The following is a 20,795-nucleotide window of genomic DNA, read 5'->3' on the forward strand; positions in this document are numbered from 1 at the left end:
AAAACCACCAAAGTTTTCATGGATAAATCTTAAAAGCTAAACTTTATTTATCATCACTATCATATTACAATACATAACAATATTACGAGTGATTTTTGGTAGATATCTATGTACAGTTGCATAAATGTAGTGGTTGCAAAGATACATTTGCATAATAAAGGCAAAACAACAGAGATTCCACAAAAGAAAAAAATGATCTTCATTGTCAAATATTTGTTTCTTGTAGAGTCAGAGGACTGAAAGGAAAGACCTCCTTGTCTTAATTTTGTTTTTAAAAAAAGCTTTGGGATATGGCTGTAGGTGAAAGGCACTGGATTTAAATGTTTATATAATGGTTGCTCATTTAATCATTCATAGAAAATGAGAAGCAGATGAGACTTTTCTTCTGACAACAGCATCCCTGCACACTTTCAGATAATAAACAGCTTCGGGCTGGTCAGATACAGCTCAGAACGACGTCTCCTATCACCAGCGGTTACTCTGAGCAGCAACTTCTAGATCCATGATTCGTGGCAGTCGACCACTCGCACCGCCCTCCAGGTATCCAGGTTTCACAGCAGGTGTGTCGGAGAGCCTCCTCTTGCTCTTGGTGAGATCTCGATTGATGGATAAACAAGTGAATTACTCTCACAAGATGAGGAAAGTGAAAAAAAGATGGAGAAGCAGGTCGGAATTAAAAACTATAGAACATGAGATTCTCACCTGAGATGGCCAATAACATCTTGCGCCTGGCTCCAAAGGTGGAGACACCCACTTCCTTCAGATCCTCATCAGACAGAGTGAGGAAGGTCTGGTAGTCAATCTGGATGAGTACAGAGAGTATATGTATCATGATGCTTGTACATAATACGTAACTGTAACATGCCAAACCAGTCACGAGTCAGGCTTGGCTGCCAATCATGATGTTTCACCCCATTTTTATGGTATTGAATATCTAGACTACAACTCTCCACCAGGGGCAATCAAGATGATTTGGTTCCACTTTTAGTCGAGTCTATGCTCTGTATGTGTTTACCTCTTGTTGTTCAAACACATCAATGTACTTGATCAGGCCGAGTTGGACGAGCAGCTCAGGTAGGTCGTCTGTGATTTGGGGGGAGGGGCTCCGCTGACTGCAGGTCGAAGCCCTCCTCGATGAACACACGCCTTCAAAGTAGCTGCCGCTGCTGCTCGGGTAGCTCTCCGCTAGAGGTCAAAGGTCAAAGATCAGAGGGGAAGGCCACCATTTTAAATGAGCATTTGTTTTGTCAGCTCAAAATCCCAAAGCAGAAATATAAAACTCACAAGGTTTCTCATTTCTGCCTCTTTTCATTGACGACACAAAATCAGGGAAGGAGGAGGTAGACGAGGAGAGAGTGGAGGCAGGTGATGAGGGGGAGGAGGAAGAAGAGGAGGAGGAAGAAGAGGAAGAGATAGGCAGGTAGGAAGATGCAGATCCACGTCTGTCCCTCCAGTTCACCGAGTTGCTCCCATTACACATCTTCCCTGTCTGAGCAGCCCATGACTACAAAGAGAGAGAAATAGTGTTTTTTTCAGTGTACAGATCATTTATCATGTTTTCTTTCATCCTCAAACATTTTACACATACAGCAGCACCTTGTTCTTCTGTTGTAATCTCCGTCTTTCATCCATCTTCCGTGCTCGAGGTCACGAGACAAATGTCTTCAAGTGATTACAAATTCTCTCGTGTGCCGAAGGTTTGAGTGGACATAATATCAATTGCTCCAAAGACTCAATCAGAGAAGCTATTAATCATGTCTGTGATCTAGTTCATTTACCCCTGGTGGCTGACCTGTGATCATAGCACTCTTTCAAATTATCAATGCTGGTGGCATGGAGAGTGCTACCTCAGAGCTCCCTGTGTCTGCCAGTGAAGGATACCTCTTGCTCTTATTAACCTAAGTGAGTCAGCTTCTCCATCACTCGATAGCGAGCGGTGAGAGAACGCCTGTTCAGGAGGATTTTAAAGAGCTGCGGAGAGGTAAACAGGTTGCAGAGGAGTAGTTGTGTTGACCAAGGCGATGGTATCAGACCCCAGGAAATTGAGTGGACAAATTGGCTGTGCTTACCACACAGTGAGATAAATGCTTCACACTGTCGGAGGGCAATGACAATAAATGAGACCGTGTTAGCCGGCCACCACAGGGGTCCTAGTTTCCCCACATTGCAACAAAAGACAGCTTAAGCGGCTCAAAAGAATCTGGCAAGTTCAGCAAAGTTATATAACCCAAGGCAGCTCAAAGATAAAATCAACAATCAAAGAAAGCCAAAGGTCCATTTCCTTTTGTCGCAGACTTGAATTCAGCATTAAAGTCTGTGTACCTGTTGCTGGCTGCTGCTGGTGCTCAGGTAGGGCTTGTAGCTGCGGCGGCCGATGTTGCGGAGCTCTTTGACGGCCTCGGCTGGCATCGACTTGGAGAATCCAAGGCCACTCCAAGTGTCTGTGGGCGTCTGGACCTCAGTGACCACAGGTTTCCTCTGCATGGCTGATGTAAGATATGCAGCAGACATATCGAGGAAAAATGCAGAATTCATCCTGTCTTAATGGGTTTATTAGGCCAATCAGGGAAGTAAAGGCACGTTGTGTCCGTAACTGATATGCATCAACATATTTAGGCTATGTTTAAAAATGATGCAATGAACAGTGGCCGCTGGGTGCTTACGCATTTAGCTCTTAGATCATGAGGCATGTTTCAGGGCACCCAACAAATGTAGGTCTGATATCCTTTTCCTTTTAACGCTGTTTTGTTCTCCACCGATTCCTGGGGTAAATATCTGGGTCTTTAGCTGCACAAACGAGCCACATGCTGCAAACAATGCTCATGACAGTAGTAAAAGAAATGTAAAAATAAAACCAAACAATAATCTAAAAGAAGCTGAAAAGCTCGATAGAACTGAGGGGAACTGGAGAGTTTGTGAAAATCTGTGGCATCATCATTACCAATGTTATTTGTTCCATTGCTATTGTGAAACCATTGATCGTGGCAGCACCGAGGTAAAGATTTGAGCGTGCACACTTGTAGAAAACCTTCAGCTGCACAGATATATACACTTTCACTGCACATCACTGTCATATTCTCATTGATACTATCTGTAGCATGCAAATATGCTCCTATCTGCAGTCGGTCCATCGTGAAAATGCATCGCATGTTTTCCACGTCTTCTCTGATATTCTGAATCAAACAAGCTGCACTTCTGCTGATAAATAATGAATCTCAAACAGAGCTTCTTCTTCTTCTTGCCAACATGGGGCAAGAAAATTAATAATACTCAGTTTGTGGTGAGTGAGAATGATGCACACACTCATGACAAACAAGAGACCCTGGGCCTCCTCTGCCACCAAAACAGGATCCACGTGTGCATGTGTGATATGTGTGAGTGTGTGCGTGCATGCTTGTGTGTGTGTGTGTGTGTGTGTGTGTGTGTGTGTGTGTGTGTGTGTGTGTGTGTGTGTGTGTGTGTTTTGAGTAAATGTCCCGTTCATACACTGGCATATGGGTGTCTTAATGACAGCCAGGCAGATGGCCCATTCAAACTGCTAATTCATATTCCCATAAAGCAACACTGAGGGAGTTTAGTACCATTTGGCTGCAGATCTTCCCAGTGGCTCTCATTCTTCATGATGGATGAGCTGGTATTCTGTGTGTGTGTGTGTGTTTGTGTTCCCACACATGTATGGACTCACTCACACATCTGTCGGCATACATGTGTGTGCTGTCTGCATTGTGTTCTGCCCTGTGTGAATTCAGTCGGGGAGCCAATGCTACTCTATTATAACTTTGGCAGAGTGCAGCCCATAAACAGGTCCCTTTAATCAGTTGTCTTGGCAGTGAGCAGCAATGAACCACCCCCCCCCGATCAGAACCCCTGCCTCTTGCCTGCATAACACACTCAAACTAAAAAGGCTACTTCAACCTGCCTAATTATTTGACATGAAGTCACTATTAACATCAATATTACCCAAACTTGAACTAACTTCTGTTGATGGTTTCTAAGGAGTGCTGTACGAAGTTTTCCAATCTTAAACTCTAAAAGCAACAGCTTGCTTGTGTAAGGATTGATTTTTGATGAGCAAAACAGCAACGTGTGGTGGTTTACAATACAATCATCTGTACCTAGATCAATGATAAAGAAATACTTGTTCAGCAGTCCGCTAATTGTTGCTGCAGAAACCTGTGCAGAGCTCCTGTAGAGATAGAAAGACATGAAACATTTAGCAGCACTAACCTCTGGTTGCCAGTAGTTTCTTCTTCTCATAGTCATAATCCTACAAAGCACAAACAAGAAATAGAGTGGGTAAATAATGCATGAAATTGGTTGTTGAGGAGACGCAGGGAACAATCACTTGCATACAACAACATTTCCTGCTGCTGTGGCAGTAAACTTGTTAATCCACCATGCAGTAACCTTTGAGAGGGTGAGATGACAGATTAGAGGCGAAGCAAACACAAAAATCCATTCTCAGAATCAAATCTGAGCAGAGGGTTACATAAGACAACAAATAAAAAATGTTCCCCCTCTTTTCAATCTGTCTTCTCGTCCCTTACCTCTACAACAGGGTCACAGAAATTAATAAAAAATGTGTTACTTGGAATAAGTCGTAGTCATATAAGGTTGCCCAGACCTTATGTACAGTCTATGATTTATACATGACATCAGTTTGTGAGAGTACAGAGGACCTTCAGTTCCTGTTTTTCCTCACCTCAGCCTTTGATGAGTCAGTGCGAACATCCGGAGCCAGCATCATGTCTCTCCTCAGGCTGTTCCTCCATTCACTCCTCCCTCCCTCCGTCTCTATGTTCAGCAATCTGGCACATTCAGGACACAAACACACACACACATAGGGTTAAACTATGATGGCCATGTGCAATGTTTAAGTGAAGACCAGCAACAGCATTATTACAGGAGAAATTCAGTGTGGAAAATACGTAGTGCGTTAGCTGCTCCATTAAAACTGCACTGCACTGCAAACTTTGCAGAGGAACAGAATAAGTGACTCAGCGAAAAACTAAATATAGATGAGGTCAACAAGCATTACTCTGTCCACATCGGCCTTCTGTGTTAACAAAATTTATAGGATCTTGGATTCTCGACAGATGTAGTGCACGCAGGTGTGTGTGCTTTTGTGCTTCTGTGTGCATGAGCATGTGTGTGTGTGTGTGTGTGTGTGTGTGTGTGTGTGTAGACCACCTGAGCTATTACCGTACACTCCCCTCTTTTTTTCTCTCTACCACAACAAGGAACTCTTCTCTTCACAGACACATTATTGGGTTAATCATATATATTTGCGTTTGGTTCTCAGATGAATATTAGGAGTATTAGGAGTCAGGGAGTTGATGTAAAGTGAAAGAGGCAGGTCCATGAGTGCTCACCTGTAGGTTAACGCCTGTCCTGTTGAATGGCGTCGGCCCTGGCCAAAACTCTTGACAATTTCGGGGCCCTGGAGACTCCCCCTCCGAGCCATCAGTCCCAACCTGCTGATGCTGCTGTTAATTGCATCACGCACCTCAGATGATGACATTATAACTTCAGAGCTCTCATCCTCGGATTGACCAGACTGGTCCTCATTTTCCAGGATCTGAGGAAAACAAGAGAATAAGAAAATAAAATTCTCACAGAGGATTATCTGATGTTCTATATATATATGATTATAAACAGTGACAGACCTTCTCCAGTGGCCGGCTGTCTGCTCCCTTCAGTCCTGTCCTCCCCTCGTCAGCATGAGAGCTAAGGCCCGGTGGAGGTGAGGGGCGGGCCTTGGTACCAGTCAGCACCTCTGGAGTGGGAGCAGGAACAGAACCTAACGACGGGCACATCATGACAGACAGTAGGAAAATTACAATAGTAAGAAGTAAATTAGACAGAAAAAAAACACAAGTGTCTATAACCCCTGCACATTTTGAATGTGTGCATAAAAGATTGCTTAAATAGAAATAACCAAAAATTTAAATTGTATGAAAAGGTTAAACGATAAGCTGAGAAATATTGATAAACGTAGAGTGCACCAAAGTAAGAGAAACAGAATCTATAATTATTATGTTACCAGCCTGATTCAGACGAAATGTTTTCTTTCAGCCTACATCTCATTCACCTTAAAACCCAACATCCCAAATGGTTTTGGGTCAAAACACCACACAATACTTGTGGACAAAGAAATCCATTATGAAAATAGAACCGTATAATGTGGACTGGAAAGCAGAAGTAAAATCCCACTATGGGCCTTTACTTACAGAAGATATAACGTCGTTTTTTTTTTTCTATTTGTTGCAGGAAGCTCAAATTACAGAAGATGAAGTTCTTTGCATTCTCCTTTTCCCTAAAGCAGCTGTGTGTCAGTTGTTAGCATGAATCTTTCACGTGTTTATCTTGGCATAAGGAGAAAAAATACAAACTAGAAAGATTGTATCATTTTTTTCCAGACTAACCTGAGGTCTCTGTGACCTTTGGTCTTTCATCACTGAAATCTAATCAATACATTTTAGAGTCTAAGTGACAATTGCTCTTTTTTGGTTGAAGAAATCAAACCCGCCCAAATCCAATGAGTTAATCTGTGAGTTTGACTGAAAGTTTGTACCAAATTTGAAGGAACTCCCCAAATGCATTCTCTGGATATCGTGGTCACAATGGGATAGACAACCAGAAAACTTTATGCCTCTGGCCACTGGCTCTAACCAGCCCAGGGGCAAAGTAAGAATTGCTGCAGTCTGTTTTCAGACTGCTGGTTTCAGCTCATTTGTCTCAGTGTCGACCAGGTTAGATATGTGGGAGGGAAGGGCAGGTTAACATTTGCACTGCTGTCTGTTGTGATGTCTTTTTTAGCCACATTTTAAAAAATCTAAACATTCTTTTTGATCAAACATAGTATGTGAATGAATCCTCACCTTGCTCAGACAGTCGAAGCTGCTGCAACAACGTGTTAAGCCAGTAGTTGGTCAGCCCGCTGTCGGATAGCATGGGGTCAGGGGTCACCTCAATTAGCTTGGCAGTCTCACAGGAATCCAGCCCCAGGAGCAGACGACGGGCCTCATACAGACAGGAGATGTTCCGTTCCAGCCCTTTGACCACCACTGACTGATAAATATACACCAGCACCAGAGGTTTACATCGTTATTCAACTCACCGCAGCGTTTACATTCATCATCAAACTACACATCTCTTATTTAATGGCATGTACATGAAATAAGCAAAGGATGGGGACTGGCAGCCTACAAAACTAAAAAGAAAATTTCCATTTTTTCAGATGGTGACTAAAACAAGAAAGCAGCAAAGCTACGTGGGTAAAACTGCACCTTGCTGGTCTGTTTTACTTTGGGCTTGACACTGATAAAGACTCCCAGGTCTTGCATCATCTGAGCCAGCTTACAGGGATCTACCTCTCCATCTTCACGCATGTCAAACATCAGACACACAGGTAAACAGTCCTGGACGAGCACAAAGAACATTTGTTATATTACAGCAGCAAAAACATCCCGTTCTACAGCTCAGCAATGTTCTCACAGCGTAATTCTGCCTGAACAAAACACCCCACTGTACCATGAGCTGCTGCCGTGCCAGACACACTCCATCAGGGCTGCCCTGGATGAGCAACGAGGGGGGGCTCTGCGGAGCACTGAGGTCTGGTAAGATGATCTGGGTCTGGGTCTGGTGCATGACGCTCAGGAAGTGAGCTCCGTTCTGACCCAACAGGAACAGGTGCTGCTGAGAGGTGACATCCAGCTGGCTGCTCACTATACCTGTGACCTCTGACCCCAGCAGCAGGTCCATCAGGATGCAAGTCGCCTTCTGCCAGTTGATGATTTTATGATATTAATGTAATTATCTTATTTTAAAATGCTATCATCTGTGGAGAGGATTCAGTTTCTCTTTACTAACCTTGACAGCAGCTGCGTTGCCCTGCAGGCCCCAGACGGTGCAGCAGCTTCCATAGAAGGGGGGCTGGGCCTGAGGCTGGGGGGGCATGGCCCTGAAGCTCACACTGACCCCCAAAGTCTGCATTACCTGCTGGATGAGTGGTGAGCCCGCGTCTGGCAGAGACTGGGGCACCAGACTGACTGGGAGGTCAAAGGTCAAGGACAGCGGCTGCAGGTCCTGGGACAGAGAAAGATGAGATAGAGAGGAAGAAGAATTAACAAAGATGGGAGAGAGAAATGAAGAGAGACAAAGACAGAAAACTGCTTTTTGACTTTAAGATATCTGTCTTCTTTGTGACAGCCATGCTATTAATCTCTATCGATCCTTGCGTCTGACATGAGTGAGGAAATTGTGTTTTGGGACAAACAAAAATCTATCCTGTGCAGCCTCTTCAAATTACACATTGACCACTCACTCTTATCTTCGTCCTGGCTTCCTCCACTCCCTCTATGGGCCCGGCGATGGAGACCTGGAGGACGTTGTAATAAAAATAAATGGCATTAAATGACATTTATATTCTTCTCAAAGCAGCCGTTGGAAGCTCATTAAAAAGCCACCTCAAAGACTGTTAACCTGATTGCTTTTCTCTCCCGTAGCATTGTGGCGGTTGGAGTCAGGGAAGTGGATGTGACAGGATGTGACCTCCATCACTTTTTTTATGTTTCCACCACCTTTCCCGATGACGTGGGAGTGCTCGGTGTAGGCCACGTCCATCTTCAGAGTCACCTTGTTCACCTGGATTTTATATAAACCATGTGTCATTTGCGCAGATTATAAGATACTTCTACAAAAGTGCAAAGGTTTTCAATATAAAATATTTTGGGGTGAAACAAGTACCAGCCTCACCCTGGTTTCCAGCACTTCTAGGATCTTCTTTTTTGCTTCCAATACATTGGGTCTTTTCCCTTCCACCTTCACATGTGGATCTAGATGAAAATAAAAGTTTGGTTTTAAAGTCCCACAGGGTTCATGAACTGTGGTTACAGCGTAAAAGACAAATGAGTCCAATTTTGCAAAGAGTAAAACAAGACTAGAAACATAGAGAACCACGTGACCGTCACCTTTCTTTGACTTGGCTCCAATCTTCAGCTTGGACGGCCATTTCACCTGAGTGTTGGTTTCTCTCATCACCTGAGAAGCAGAAACAATGAGAGAGAGTGACAAAGAAAGACGGGGCGGTCATTGTATGCGCCCTGGACACACACACACACACACACACACAAATCACAGCACGTTCAATCGAAACCGACTGATGCAGACACGCAGCAGATCTCGTCGCTCTAAGCATACAAAGCCTCATTTGCATTTCAAAGACTGCAATTACCACCTCCATAAAACCAGTCATCACTGGATGCAGAGTATGAAACAAATGTTAAAACTGTTGGCTGGGATGCTCTTGTTGATCTCTAGGCTGCATTTAGGTGGGAGGTTTCATGTTTGGACGATTACTGAGGAACAAAGATGAATTTTCTCTCTGTGCTATTTCATCCTTTAGTTCATGAATAAAATACATGTGGAGATTTACTTACTCTCTCAAAAAACTTCTCGCCCGTCTCAGCATCTCCGTGCTTTGGAGCTGAAAGACACAAGGAGAGAAAACATGAAGAACATACATAGGTACTTTAAAGTTCCTGCACCATATTCTCCTGTTAACTGCACAATAATGTTCAAAATCAAACATGTGTGCAAAGTCAACATTTAAATGTTTACTCGGCCAAGTGATTGGAACAAAAGGCCATCGTTCCAGGGTGACATTTACAGGGTACGGGGGGGGGGGGGAGCCAAAGGAACGCCCTCACCCCTCATCATCGCTCTGGGTTACGCTGGCCGGAGCTGAGGAATGGTAAGAGAACAGTGTGGGGTGGAGAGAGACGTTGGTGGATGGGGGGGGCGACCACAAATTAGTCAGAGACATTGATGGCATTTGGTGACGCAAAGACCTCCCACTCGCCCCAAAAACATTACAGAGCGACTGCAATATCTTGAAGGATTGTGAGACCCAAAAAAAAGCAGCTCTGCAGCCCATCAGACTGACATCTCAAGTGCAGTGTTACAGATTATCACCTGAAAGAGTGAGCTGTGCAATAATCACCTACAAAAGCACAGCCCCAGCTGCACACACACATTAAAGCAGCCACACAGTGATCACAGCTCAACCGGCTCGAGCGCCTTCCCATCGAGAGGCCTTGCAAGGACAGACAGACAAACATCGGCCCTTATCTGCAGCAGTGGCGCACTGTCAGAAAGATTTTCCCCCCTAACACAGGGGAGGCATTTGTCATAAACCTGCCGAGCAGTGATAACTAACAGAGGCAGTTACCCCTGCTTCAGAGACAGGAATAATAATAGGGGGAAAAGACTCCTGAATGCATAAACAATTACAGGTCATAAATCATGGTGATACAGCAACAGGAGTTTAGTGGATGACAGGTAAAATGATGGTGACAACCAGGGAGCAGCCAGCTGGAGGCGCTGACAGACACACAAGGTCAGGCAGATAACAAGGACGGGTAGGGAGGAGCACGCAGGGAGGCCTTCATAGGCGTCAGAAACAGAGAAAGTTTCAGAGGATGAAAACAATCGTATGTGACAACCAGGTGTAGGATTGTACCATCTTTTAACATTTCATCTCACCATACAACATGTTCTCCAGCTTCTTCCTGTCGATCCTGAACCTCTCCTCCAGCCACTCCGGGTCAGGACTCTGCCCTCTTGCACTCTCCTGCCCTGGCACAGAGCTTCTTCCTCCCGCGTCCTCCTCATCTTCTCTTCCCTCTCTGTCACATTGGGCCTCGCTGGGCTCAGGCTTCACCGCTGAGCCGGGTTCTACGCTAGTTTCCAAGTCAGGCTGCTGGGGTGCTACGGAGGCCGGGACCGGAGAACTCTCCTCTGTGGTGGTGGTGGCCATAGCAGGACTGAGCCCTCGTCAATGTTGGTGTGTGTGCGAGTGGTATGTGTGCATGTGTGACCAAGGAGACCGGCAGGGGAGAGAAAAAGGGGGAGAGAGGGGCAAGAAACACCCCCCCAGTGCCTTTTCTTTAAATCCCCCGCCCCCTTCACTTAATTTAGTACTCAAATCTAAGTCTTTCTCTCTCTCTCTCTCCCTCCAAGCTGTTTGAAGCTTGAAGGATTTGCTGCCGTGGCCTTGCATTGTCGGAAAGCCACTTCTTTACTTCCACACCGGCCATGTCCTCTCTGTTTGAATGGCCCCAAAATCTACAACTTCAACTCAGGCTCACTCTGCACTGAACAAATCCTCTGTAATCCCCAGTTCAACATCCACAGATTATTTAGACAGATAGCCAAAACCTTGGAGAAGACAAAAAACACACACACACACACACACACACACACACATCCTGCAAACCATCCTCACACCGGCCCACACAGCTAACAAAATAAAGGGGTCATCCAGTTGGGTTCCACTGCACGTCCGTCTATAGCTGCCCTCCCTCCCCTTCCTCTGACTGAGACCTATGTGGGCTTGGGATTCCAGAGGTCGGGGTGAAGAGGATTGTTTCACAGCGGTGAGTGTGCGGTGTTTGTTTGGAAGGGCAGCCTGCAAAAATGTTCGAGAAAAAAAAAAAAGAAGAAATGCTCCAAAAAGTCCAAACTTTACTTAGGTGCTAATACGACAATGTAAACTACAAAGTTGTGATATTATCAATTAGGTTGAAAAAATGACAAAGACACACAGCGCTTGGGCTTGCACAACAATAAATGTTGGGAACTGCTGTTTTAACTTTGACCAATAAACTGTGTTGTACGAGTTTATCATGTGTGTAAAATCATAATCTGTAATTGTCACTGTCATGTATATGTATAATGTAGAAATTATTTGTATTTCCCTAAAATGTTCCTGAGTTATAATACTAGCCCCTTAAAACTGTACTTAAGTAAAGAAGTTACACACTTATACACTTAAGTAAAGTACTTGCACATACAACATGGTGTATTACTATGTTGATGAAGATTTTTCTTCTTGGAATGAGTAAAGGTATAAGAGAATGTGTGTGTTGTGTTGTTTTTTTAAAATAGTTGTTGGATTACAGTGAAATCAACAAAATACACAAATAAGTGTTGGCACCTATAGGCTACTGCCTTTAAACCCACATGTCTGTAATCACTCAGGCAGCCTGAGAGTAATAAACTTCAGTGGCAAAAAAGGAGCAATTTCAGAAATTGCTTAGGAATTGCAAACTCCCATCTTTTCTCAATTTTTCAAACATAAAACCTTGAGAACAAACTGAAACATGGGTAAAAACAAACTGCTCAATTAGTCAGGTCCAGCGGGACGCTGTTTCCAGCTCAACTCTGTGTTTTCCATATTGCACAGACAAATTTTGCCCCGGGCGAGTCAGCAAACATTATTTTGCCCTGCAAAGATCTCTCTAACATTACAAATTACTGCAGGCTAGACTTATTTGCTCGGGGGGGATGCTAAGCGAGAGTCACCAGAGTCATGATGACTGTGTCACCATGGAAACCAGTCAAGATGTGACTTATTCCAAGTTAAATCTCACTTCACGACTGCAGAGCTCCTCCCTTCAGCCCCCTGTTTTGGACCCGTCTGACTGGAAGAGTGCATGTTTCCAGTAAAAGTGTCTTGGCGTGCGTCACTGTTTGACCCACGGCCACCGCAGATAAAAGCCAAACTGTCCTGCTGAGTGACTGATGATTTCTGGACGGTTTACTGAATCAACCCCTGAACCTGCGAGTGAATCCTTTATTCATGTGGACTGATAAATACAGAGAAAGAGTGCACATACATAGTGAGAAATCATTTACCAGAGTCTTTCATCTTGGATGAAACACAGTCTACTAATTCTCTCCACCACCTCTCTGCACATTACACATTTACAGTAAGACGAGAGCTGAAATACCTTCACAAATATGTACGTGTCCTCAGAGAAACTGTGGATGAGAGAAATACTACAAATGCCAGAAGTCAAAGAATTAATGGCAGAAATGTGGTTAATTTTGCATTAGACAGCTTCATAAATACTGGAGGTCCCCATGTGTAATTCATGACTATGCAGAAACTTTATTTGAAAATAAAATACATGCCTTCCTTAGGTGAGCTGAATCTCCACAATTTATTGATTTTAGAAATGATGGACTTTTTCAGAAATTCAGAACGTATTCCTTCAGGTATTCCTTTTTTAGATTTAATTTCTAACACGGAGATACCAAATTGCAAAGTGTGTCCTCGATGTAAAATGGCATTTTCAAAATACAATTTCATATTAATGCAGAAGTCTATCTCCAATGGAACAGGGTAGTGTGGTGTGGAACTCCATTAGTGAGTTAATACTGTTACATTTACTTGTTTTTTTTTGTAATGTAACATAACAGAAAATGTGCCTTCTCTTAACGTTGTTGATGATATTTAAAGTCTGACAGTCCCATAGCACAAATCAGGAGAATGTCCTGGTAAGGCTTTTGTCTGAGGTCACAGGGAGAAAAACACAGATTCAGCATCATATTTTCATAGTTAACATCCTTTCAGACATGCCTTTAATTCATAAAGGTCATGTGTGATTAACACCCAAGTCATTAGAAGTGTAAATACTACAAGCGAAAATGACTGAATTCCATTGTACAGTGCTGGTTCACTGTCACATGGTTTATACTGCAACACTTGGATATAATCAAGTCATTGTTAATGTTATTAGTAAAACATGTGAGAGGACATTTGTGTGTGACTTTGAGAAACACTTAACTAAAGTGTTCTAAACCATGTTTATTGTCAAAGGAAAACATTTTAATACACTGCTGGAGCTTATTTTTTCATGGAGAACAATATATATTTTTTAACTTGTTTTGGTTTGTCTAAATGGAGCCATTATTCAAAATATATATTCTGGATTAATTATTAATAATTCATATTCTGTAAATATAAATTCTACATTTCACCCACTATATTTATTAAATGAATGACTAACCCTATCCCTTCTTGAGCAATTCATATATTAATCCACAATAAACTAACATACTGTACATAACACATAACTATACAGCCTAGATATAAATGCTCAAGAGATATCCAACAAAGAAACTATATGAATAAGCTAAATACGTTCACACAGCCTGAGATGAAAACAAATATATACATTATAAAACAATAAGAGAATTTGTGGGAAAGTATTATTTTATAATCCTGCTGACAAGCCAACAGAAAACCAACGCAGACGAAAACCTCCATGCTAGAGGAACATATAAACAGATCAAACATAACAGACACTACAATTTTCTACACATAGTATATTATCTATAAAACCTTCATCAAATACAAGAAGATACAACATAGTATTTTATTCCTACATCATCTTTTGAGTAGTAATTGAGTTGTAATACCCCCACGTGCCGCACAGTGGCGCTGTGAGTTTGTGCACCACCTTCTCAAACCGTCTCGGTTGCATCACTTCCGGTTCTGTTCGGACACAAACCCGTGACTGGGTTCATGTTTCTGAATCAGGAGAAGCTCCGGGACCGGCCGCTGGGGCCTCGAACGGGCCGCGGACAGCCGTCAGATCAACCCGAACATGTGTCGTCGTCCTCGGACGTAAGTCGCTAGTTACACCCGCTGTGGAAGAGGAACCATGTGGAGGGTCCAGGGGTTTGTTGGCAGAGGTGAGAGAAGAGTTGTTGTAGAGTTGTACAGGGGCCATGTTGTTTCTGGTGGTACACACACACACACACACACAAACACGCACGCACACACACACACACTATAATTGCAACACATATTTTATATAATATATCATTAGGGATTGTTTGCTTTAGTGAGTAAATACCATTTATTTTGGTCCGTTTGTCTTTAACTACTGGTTTTACATCATACTTTCACTGTGGCTGGTGTTGTGGTGAAACAGGTGGTAAATGACTTTATTACTTGTTTATTGTAAAAAAAAAAAGAAATAAAGAAATAAATAAACCTTCAGAAACTCTGGCAGTGACGTGTGTAGAGAGAGTTGGACAATAAACCATTTTAAATAATCTGCCAGAAGAGATCAGAATCAGTTTCCTGTTTTATCTCTCTTCTTAAGGCACATATTTATTTAAAAAAAAAAAAAAACCTTAAGCTGTGACATCTTACAGAAAAGAATATGTCATGATTTATGAAGTGAGTGCATTATATACAGGTGAATATTGAAGACATTATAATTACCAACAAATAATTGCCAAACATACAGCATATCTTTTAAACTGCTCTTTATTTACATCAATGTTCCAACACCAGACAGATTTTATTGTGAAGTAAGAAAAGTTCATTATGTGAATTTTCAAAGAAGAATGTTGGACATGATAGATGATGATACATGAGGTTTTAATAATACAAATATTAATATCAGTACTTGCAAGACATTGTATTGGTAGTATTTGGGATCGGTCTGTCAGCTCATAGTATTTGGTTCAAATCAATTTATCATCGACCTATTCTTATACTGTCCGAATGTATTTTATTACTTACTGGCTTGGATTTAATTATCAATATAGTTTGGAAAACAAATTTAATTAATTAACTCTTACCATCTCTGCAAATGCAAGTTTGCATAAGGTAAAAATATCATGTGCTTCACTTTTACAAAAAAAAATGCTCGATTTAAATACTTTAATAGAAGTATGGCTACACATGTTCCTCCGCACTGTGTTCACGTCTAAAAGGGACTTATTGTTATTTGTATGGGGGGGGTTTCTGGGGTCATATAGCTCTATATCTGTCAAATTTCAACAGTGGCCATTCAGTTCTAATTTCGCCAGTGTCTATCGTCCCACCACTTCTCTGTTCAGTTCTGCATCGATGCCATGGCAGCACCTCCCTGCGACTCCCACAGAACCACCACGTGGAGGATGAGGTCTTCAACAGCTCCACTGTCCTCTCCACCTCTCGACAATCCTCTGACAGCAGGTGACTTCATCTTTTTCCTTTATTCTTCACTGTTCAGATAATGCCCAGGTCTGAAAACAAAGGTCTTTGAGCGTCACTGTGATCTTTTGCCTTCTCTGCCGTTAAACCACGAGCCATAGAGTCTGTCGATGAAAAGAGACCCTTAGAATTAAGGTTAAACCTCAAACACTGTCCTCATCTCTGTGCTTTCTTGTTCCTTTACCCCTTCTTTGAACCCTCGCTCTCCTTGTATCACACTCAGCAACCGTTTCAGCTGGTTGCATCATCCAGCAGCATCTGCAGTGTGTATGAACAGGGTTCGTCGAAAGAAGGGAAACAAAGACATCTGCCTTAAAACAGACTTTCTTTGATGCTTTCATACAAGAGACTGGAGATGGGAACAGAAATCACATTGTTAGATGTCATTTATGCTGTTTTTCTCTCAGCTCTCAGAAAGAGCAGGATGGAGAGAGGAGGAAGAAACAGAGGACCTTCCAGTTTGGCTACGCTGAGCTTCCACATTACACTGTGCTGGATGCTGTGGGATGGGTAAGTCTGTTCTAGTTAAATCTAATATACACAACCATCATACTTACTGGTATGTTCAGTGGGGGGGGGGATTCGCTGATATATGTGAACTTGTGTGATCTCTGTTAAGCACTAAGATGTGAAAACAGACCGAACATCTGTCAGACACAGATATTGAAAAAGAGCCTGATGGGGTCAGATGAAGGACGCCTCCGCTTGAAGCTTCCAAATAAACAAACAGATGGCGATAATATATGTTATTAAATGATTCGACTGCACAAGCACACACAGATTTCAGTCTTATTGCTTTTAAGTACAAATCAGACTGGAACCACAAAAGACGACTTCATTGTCAATTAGTCACCGCTCTGTTCTGGGCTGGGACTGTGCAAAGCTACAAAACAATCATTAGACATCTTTGTTATTTTGAGAAATGTGAAAATATTTTCAGTTCATTACACAGTCGAGGTAATTAATCTGAGAAACTGGAATGAACAACGTCATGTTGGTTTGTCGACTGTGCCTAATGACATCTGTGCTCGTGCCAGCAGCCGTCTTCCCATGCTGGTTACCATCCACCTGCCTGTGCTGAGTGTGGCTACACATTGCTCGGTTGAATGGTTATATGCCAGTTTACAAGTCTCTTCTTCTAAACCAGGAGCTGCTGAACAATATTGTTTGTCCACAGCCGAGATCACATGGCACAGTTTCCTGTGATGACTCAGAATGAGCCTGAGCAGAGGTCACGTTGCTAATCATACTAGCATGAATGCCTGAGAAAGGTTATTTTCAGCATCATTCTGGCTCAGTTATCACAGTTTTCAACATATTGGGAAGTTCTCTCTTTTAACAGTCCAGACTGATTAAATAAACATGTTGAACTTGCGTACAGTCACCATTTGAAAGCTATTTCTATTAAATAGATAAACAAAAACTGAAAACCCTCATAGATAAAAAACAAAACATTGAAACTGCCATTCAGCACCAGTAGACTGCTCTTATTTCCCCTGCAGCAATTTAATACTCTTTACTCTAAGACTTGTTTGATTTCCTTTGTGTCTATGTTAACACTATAAACCGATGATAACCTGTTGGTTCACTGGAGTACTGATGCACATCCTTATTGCCGCGATTAGATGTTGAAACTGATGTTTCTGTGTAGGGTGCAGCAGCGGCTCTGTTTATGCAGATCTGCAGGAGGATCCACTCTAAGTTCTCTTCAGGAACAGAACCCAGTCCAGCGCCTGGCGCCCTGAAAGCCGCCTCCTCGCTGAATAAGTGTGGCTACCGCATCCTTTTGGAGATCTGTGAGTGCTGATGGTGTCCTTGTTACAAAAGTGTGAACTCTCCGATGCATTTACCCACTGAATAAACCAACAAATAATCTATCACTATTATTTTTCTTTTTAATCGGATCTTGTGATCTGAATCCTGACTCTGTTTTGTTGCTTGTCTCTGGGTTACACAGTATCCCGGCGAGATGTCCTGCCCAGGGGGAGCAATAGTTTGTTGTGCCTGGAGGTCGTGCCAGAGAGACAGAGCCAAGATCAGGCTGCAACTCAGAGCAGCAGCAGTTCAGGTGACGACAGACTTCACAGCAGCAGTGACGATCTGACTGATCACAGCTCCACCTCTGACCACCAGAGGGCAGTCCTCAACCACGATTCACCCATACCTGGTTTGTTGTCTTTGCTTGGTTTAGTTAAAAGATAATTTAAGAAGTTGTATTTTTCTTGTTATCTTACAATATATAATATGTTTTTCATTCCAGATTTAGAGGAATCACATCTGTCAGCATCCTATCCACTGCAGAATGATGCCAGCCAAGACAACACAGAGACTAAAGATGCTAATGAGAAGGTGAGAGTCTGCGTCCTTCAGCTAGTGCAGATTTTATTTCAAAAAAATTAGACAGAAAAAAATTTCAAATAAACATTTAGTTTTTCTGCCAGTGATTGACATGGTTGTCATGTAATCTTTACTGTTGTTTTTTTTATCTCCTGTGTTTGCAGGACGTGTTGTCAGACGAGGAGAGGCTGGCAGGAGCAACACAGAACCTCAGACATGTTGGAAACAGCAGCGTCTCTGTCATCCTCAACATCATAGGTCATTATTTACCGACACAGTCAAACACCGAATCATTTTTACACATTGATTCCTACCCAAGATAAACTATTTTAAACTAACCACATGTCCCATTAACTCTGTTGTTACTAATATCTTAACCTCTGCATTTCTATCAGGTCTGGAAAGTGCCAAAAGTGAGACCTTGGACCAAGCTTTCAGCTGTTTTCTAGCTGCAGCTGAGCAGGGTTACAACAAAGCCCAGTTTAACGTTGGTGTGTGTTACGAGAAAGGCAGAGGAGTCGGCACGGACAGAGAGAAGGTGAGGATCCAGACAGCTCACATTGTTTTTTTAGTGTTTAATCATCATAGTTTCTCTTCTCCTTCTTTTCTGAGACGATTTTTTCTTTTTTCCAGGCTCTGTATTATTACAGACAGGCAGCAGCTGGCGGTCACACACAAGCTCAGTACCGCTATGCAAAGCTGCTCCTGACCAGCAGGGGGCATCAGAGTCTAAAGGAGTTGAACACAGCCATTGAGCTGCTGGAACAAGCTGCTGTAGCTGGACTCACTAAGGTAGAAGTCATGAAAGGAAACTTCTTATTCAGTGTTGTGTGTCATTTATACACATTGGGATATATTTTTAAAAAAGACTCAAATAATTCATTAAGTGTGCTGAGTTATTGTCATTATCCATCCTGTGTTGCTCTTAGTGTAAATAAGGAATCCAGAGGTAAGAAAATATGTTAACAGGATTTTTATTGATGTAAAACCACCTCCCTCCTTTTTCTTTTTCTGTCCCTCTTCAGGCTCAGCTCTGCCTCGCATCAGTCTACTGTCAGGAGCCAGTGAGAAACGAGAGCAAGTCCGTCCAATACCTGCAGATGGCAGCAGAGAAGGGGGTGAGTTCCCTTCTAGATCCTTCTAGGGTTTTATCAATGGCTTTATCTCTGACACTAAGCACCTGCCTATGTTATATATCAGTCATCCTCACTCTTGAAGATCAAATGGCTTAAATCCTTTGTGTTGTTTTGTGCTCAGGATGACACCGCCCTGCTGTTCCTGGGTCAGTGTTATGAGAGCGGCTTCGGGGTGCAGCAGAACCTGAAGGCAGCGATGGAATTCTACAAACGAGCCGCTCAGGCAGGCAACAAGCAGGCTCAGAGCTTACTGACGCCTCCTAAAGACAGAGACATAAGATGTAAGCACACATGTTCTGTTGGAAAGAAAAGTATTTGCATTAATCACTGACACTGAAGCTTCTAATGAGTTCTAATATCTGTGAGACTGAGCAATTGATTTCCCCCGTGTCTCCCTCCTCTTCAGCTGAAGATGCAGTGCTGCGCTCCATCCGTTCAGCTCCTGTCTTCTCTGTGGCCGATAGTCGGCTCCAGCAGCAGCTCTCCACTCTGGCCACTGGTGTCCCTCCCGCCACCAGTCACTACGCCACCCTCCCCCTCCTGCCTCACTCCTGGAGCACCGGGAGCCTGTGTGTCCCGCAACTACTGTCGTCCACACCTCTTCACTTCCATCCCCACAGCACAGAGGGAGGAATCTGCCAGTGGACTGTGGGGATTGGATAGTTGCCCCTGGGCCAGCCCCGGCCAGGAATGAACTCTTACTTCACAGAGGTGAAAGGTCAAAGTGTTTAGATTGTACATAACATGAAGTCTGGATTTGAGTGAAAATATTTTATACCTTTTTAAGTGTGTAAGTGTTGGCATGTTAATACATTTGTATGTAATTTTTTCAGGGAGAAAGAGATATGTGTGACAACATGTGTGTCCAATGATAATGAATAAGCTTCCCTGTAATATAAGTTCTGCAGTGGGTCATATGTGCTCTTGGTGCCTTCAGGTGGATTCTTGTTTCTCAACACTAATTACGTGAAAAACTATCGTTATCTGGCCCCCTGCTTAATGTTTCTGTGCGTTTACACCACTGTAACAGAATAAGTGCTTTACATTAATGTCATATTTTAACCTTCAGTGATAGTTTGTGGGTCAGTGCTGTCAAAGCCAGAGATAAGGACCTGAAAAAGAAATGTTTTAAATGTGTCCAACCTGTAAACCAAATACACTGTGAGGAAGATGCTCTGCTGTTAAACGCACATGTTGAGTTTAAAAAAACAACTGAAATGACTGTTTAATGAATATTAAAATTCATTAATGAACAGTAGCTGAAATGATTTTTATTGTTTATTACTTCTGTTCACAACAACAATCATTCTAATTAGTAGAAGACTATAAAGGTTACCTATTCAAATATTTCCAGAAATGACGACACATCAACATAACAAATATAAAGATTTCATCAAGTTTTTATTTGTCGTGTGCAGTTTACACAGGGTCAGCAGTACAATGAAACCGGTCAGCTCAGCCGTGCAATGGTTACATTTCAA

The 20,795-nt window shown here is 42.7% G+C and overlaps 2 protein-coding genes and 1 long non-coding RNA gene across 3 annotated transcripts; 1 reads left to right on the forward strand and 2 right to left on the reverse strand.

The window, feature by feature from the left end:
• Positions 1-23: 23 nt before the first annotated feature.
• Positions 24-10,903, reverse strand: bicc2 (bicaudal C homolog 2). Its single transcript, XM_020086742.2, has 19 exons — positions 10,546-10,903; positions 9,441-9,487; positions 8,973-9,042; positions 8,758-8,837; positions 8,485-8,646; positions 8,327-8,380; positions 7,873-8,088; positions 7,534-7,782; positions 7,290-7,421; positions 6,882-7,071; positions 5,667-5,800; positions 5,373-5,578; positions 4,703-4,808; positions 4,228-4,267; positions 2,323-2,486; positions 1,285-1,504; positions 1,016-1,185; positions 703-802; positions 24-596 (listed from the first exon to the last, which is right to left on the reverse strand). Exons 1-19 carry the CDS (start codon positions 10,817-10,819, stop codon positions 466-468), a joined length of 2,745 nt encoding a protein of 914 aa, XP_019942301.2. The 5' UTR covers positions 10,820-10,903; the 3' UTR covers positions 24-465.
• Positions 10,904-13,611: 2,708 nt separating this feature from the next.
• LOC138411395 (uncharacterized) lies at positions 13,612-16,242 on the reverse strand. The gene is made up of 2 exons (XR_011244031.1): positions 16,026-16,242; positions 13,612-15,945 (listed from the first exon to the last, which is right to left on the reverse strand). It is a non-coding gene; the product is annotated as an uncharacterized lncRNA (long non-coding RNA).
• On the forward strand, positions 14,336-20,572 carry dele1 (DAP3 binding cell death enhancer 1). Its single transcript, XM_020086437.2, has 12 exons — positions 14,336-14,544; positions 15,706-15,823; positions 16,249-16,351; positions 17,493-17,637; positions 17,799-18,008; positions 18,102-18,190; positions 18,343-18,436; positions 18,574-18,716; positions 18,812-18,970; positions 19,204-19,296; positions 19,436-19,595; positions 19,721-20,572. The coding sequence occupies exons 1-12, from the start codon at positions 14,514-14,516 to the stop codon at positions 19,975-19,977; spliced, it is 1,602 nt and encodes a 533-aa protein (XP_019941996.2). The 5' UTR covers positions 14,336-14,513; the 3' UTR covers positions 19,978-20,572.
• Positions 20,573-20,795: the final 223 nt, after the last annotated feature.

This window comes from Paralichthys olivaceus, chromosome 9, assembly GCF_024713975.1.
Source record: "Paralichthys olivaceus isolate ysfri-2021 chromosome 9, ASM2471397v2, whole genome shotgun sequence".
In the NCBI taxonomy this organism is placed as follows: Eukaryota; Metazoa; Chordata; class Actinopteri; order Pleuronectiformes; family Paralichthyidae; genus Paralichthys; species Paralichthys olivaceus.

What these genes read in the sequence shown, in the direction of transcription:
- dele1 (XM_020086437.2), top strand. Translation starts at nt 14,514, where the DNA reads ATGTGGAGGGTCCAGGGGTTTGTTGGCAGAG. An exon ending in CCACGATTCACCCATACCTG is followed by an intron (nt 18,009 to 18,101) that starts GTTTGTTGTCTT and finishes TTTTCATTCCAG; the next exon opens with ATTTAGAGGAATCACATCTG. An exon ending in TAAAGACAGAGACATAAGAT is followed by an intron (nt 19,596 to 19,720) that starts GTAAGCACACAT and finishes CCTCCTCTTCAG; the next exon opens with CTGAAGATGCAGTGCTGCGC.
- bicc2 (XM_020086742.2), bottom strand. Translation starts at nt 10,819, where the DNA reads ATGGCCACCACCACCACAGAGGAGAGTTCTCCGGTCCCGGCCTCCGTA. An exon ending in AAGCCAGGACGAAGATAAGA is followed by an intron (nt 8,089 to 8,326) that starts GTGAGTGGTCAA and finishes TCTCTGTCCCAG; the next exon opens with GACCTGCAGCCGCTGTCCTT. An exon ending in CTGACTCATCAAAGGCTGAG is followed by an intron (nt 4,268 to 4,702) that starts GTGAGGAAAAAC and finishes TGTGCTTTGTAG; the next exon opens with GATTATGACTATGAGAAGAA.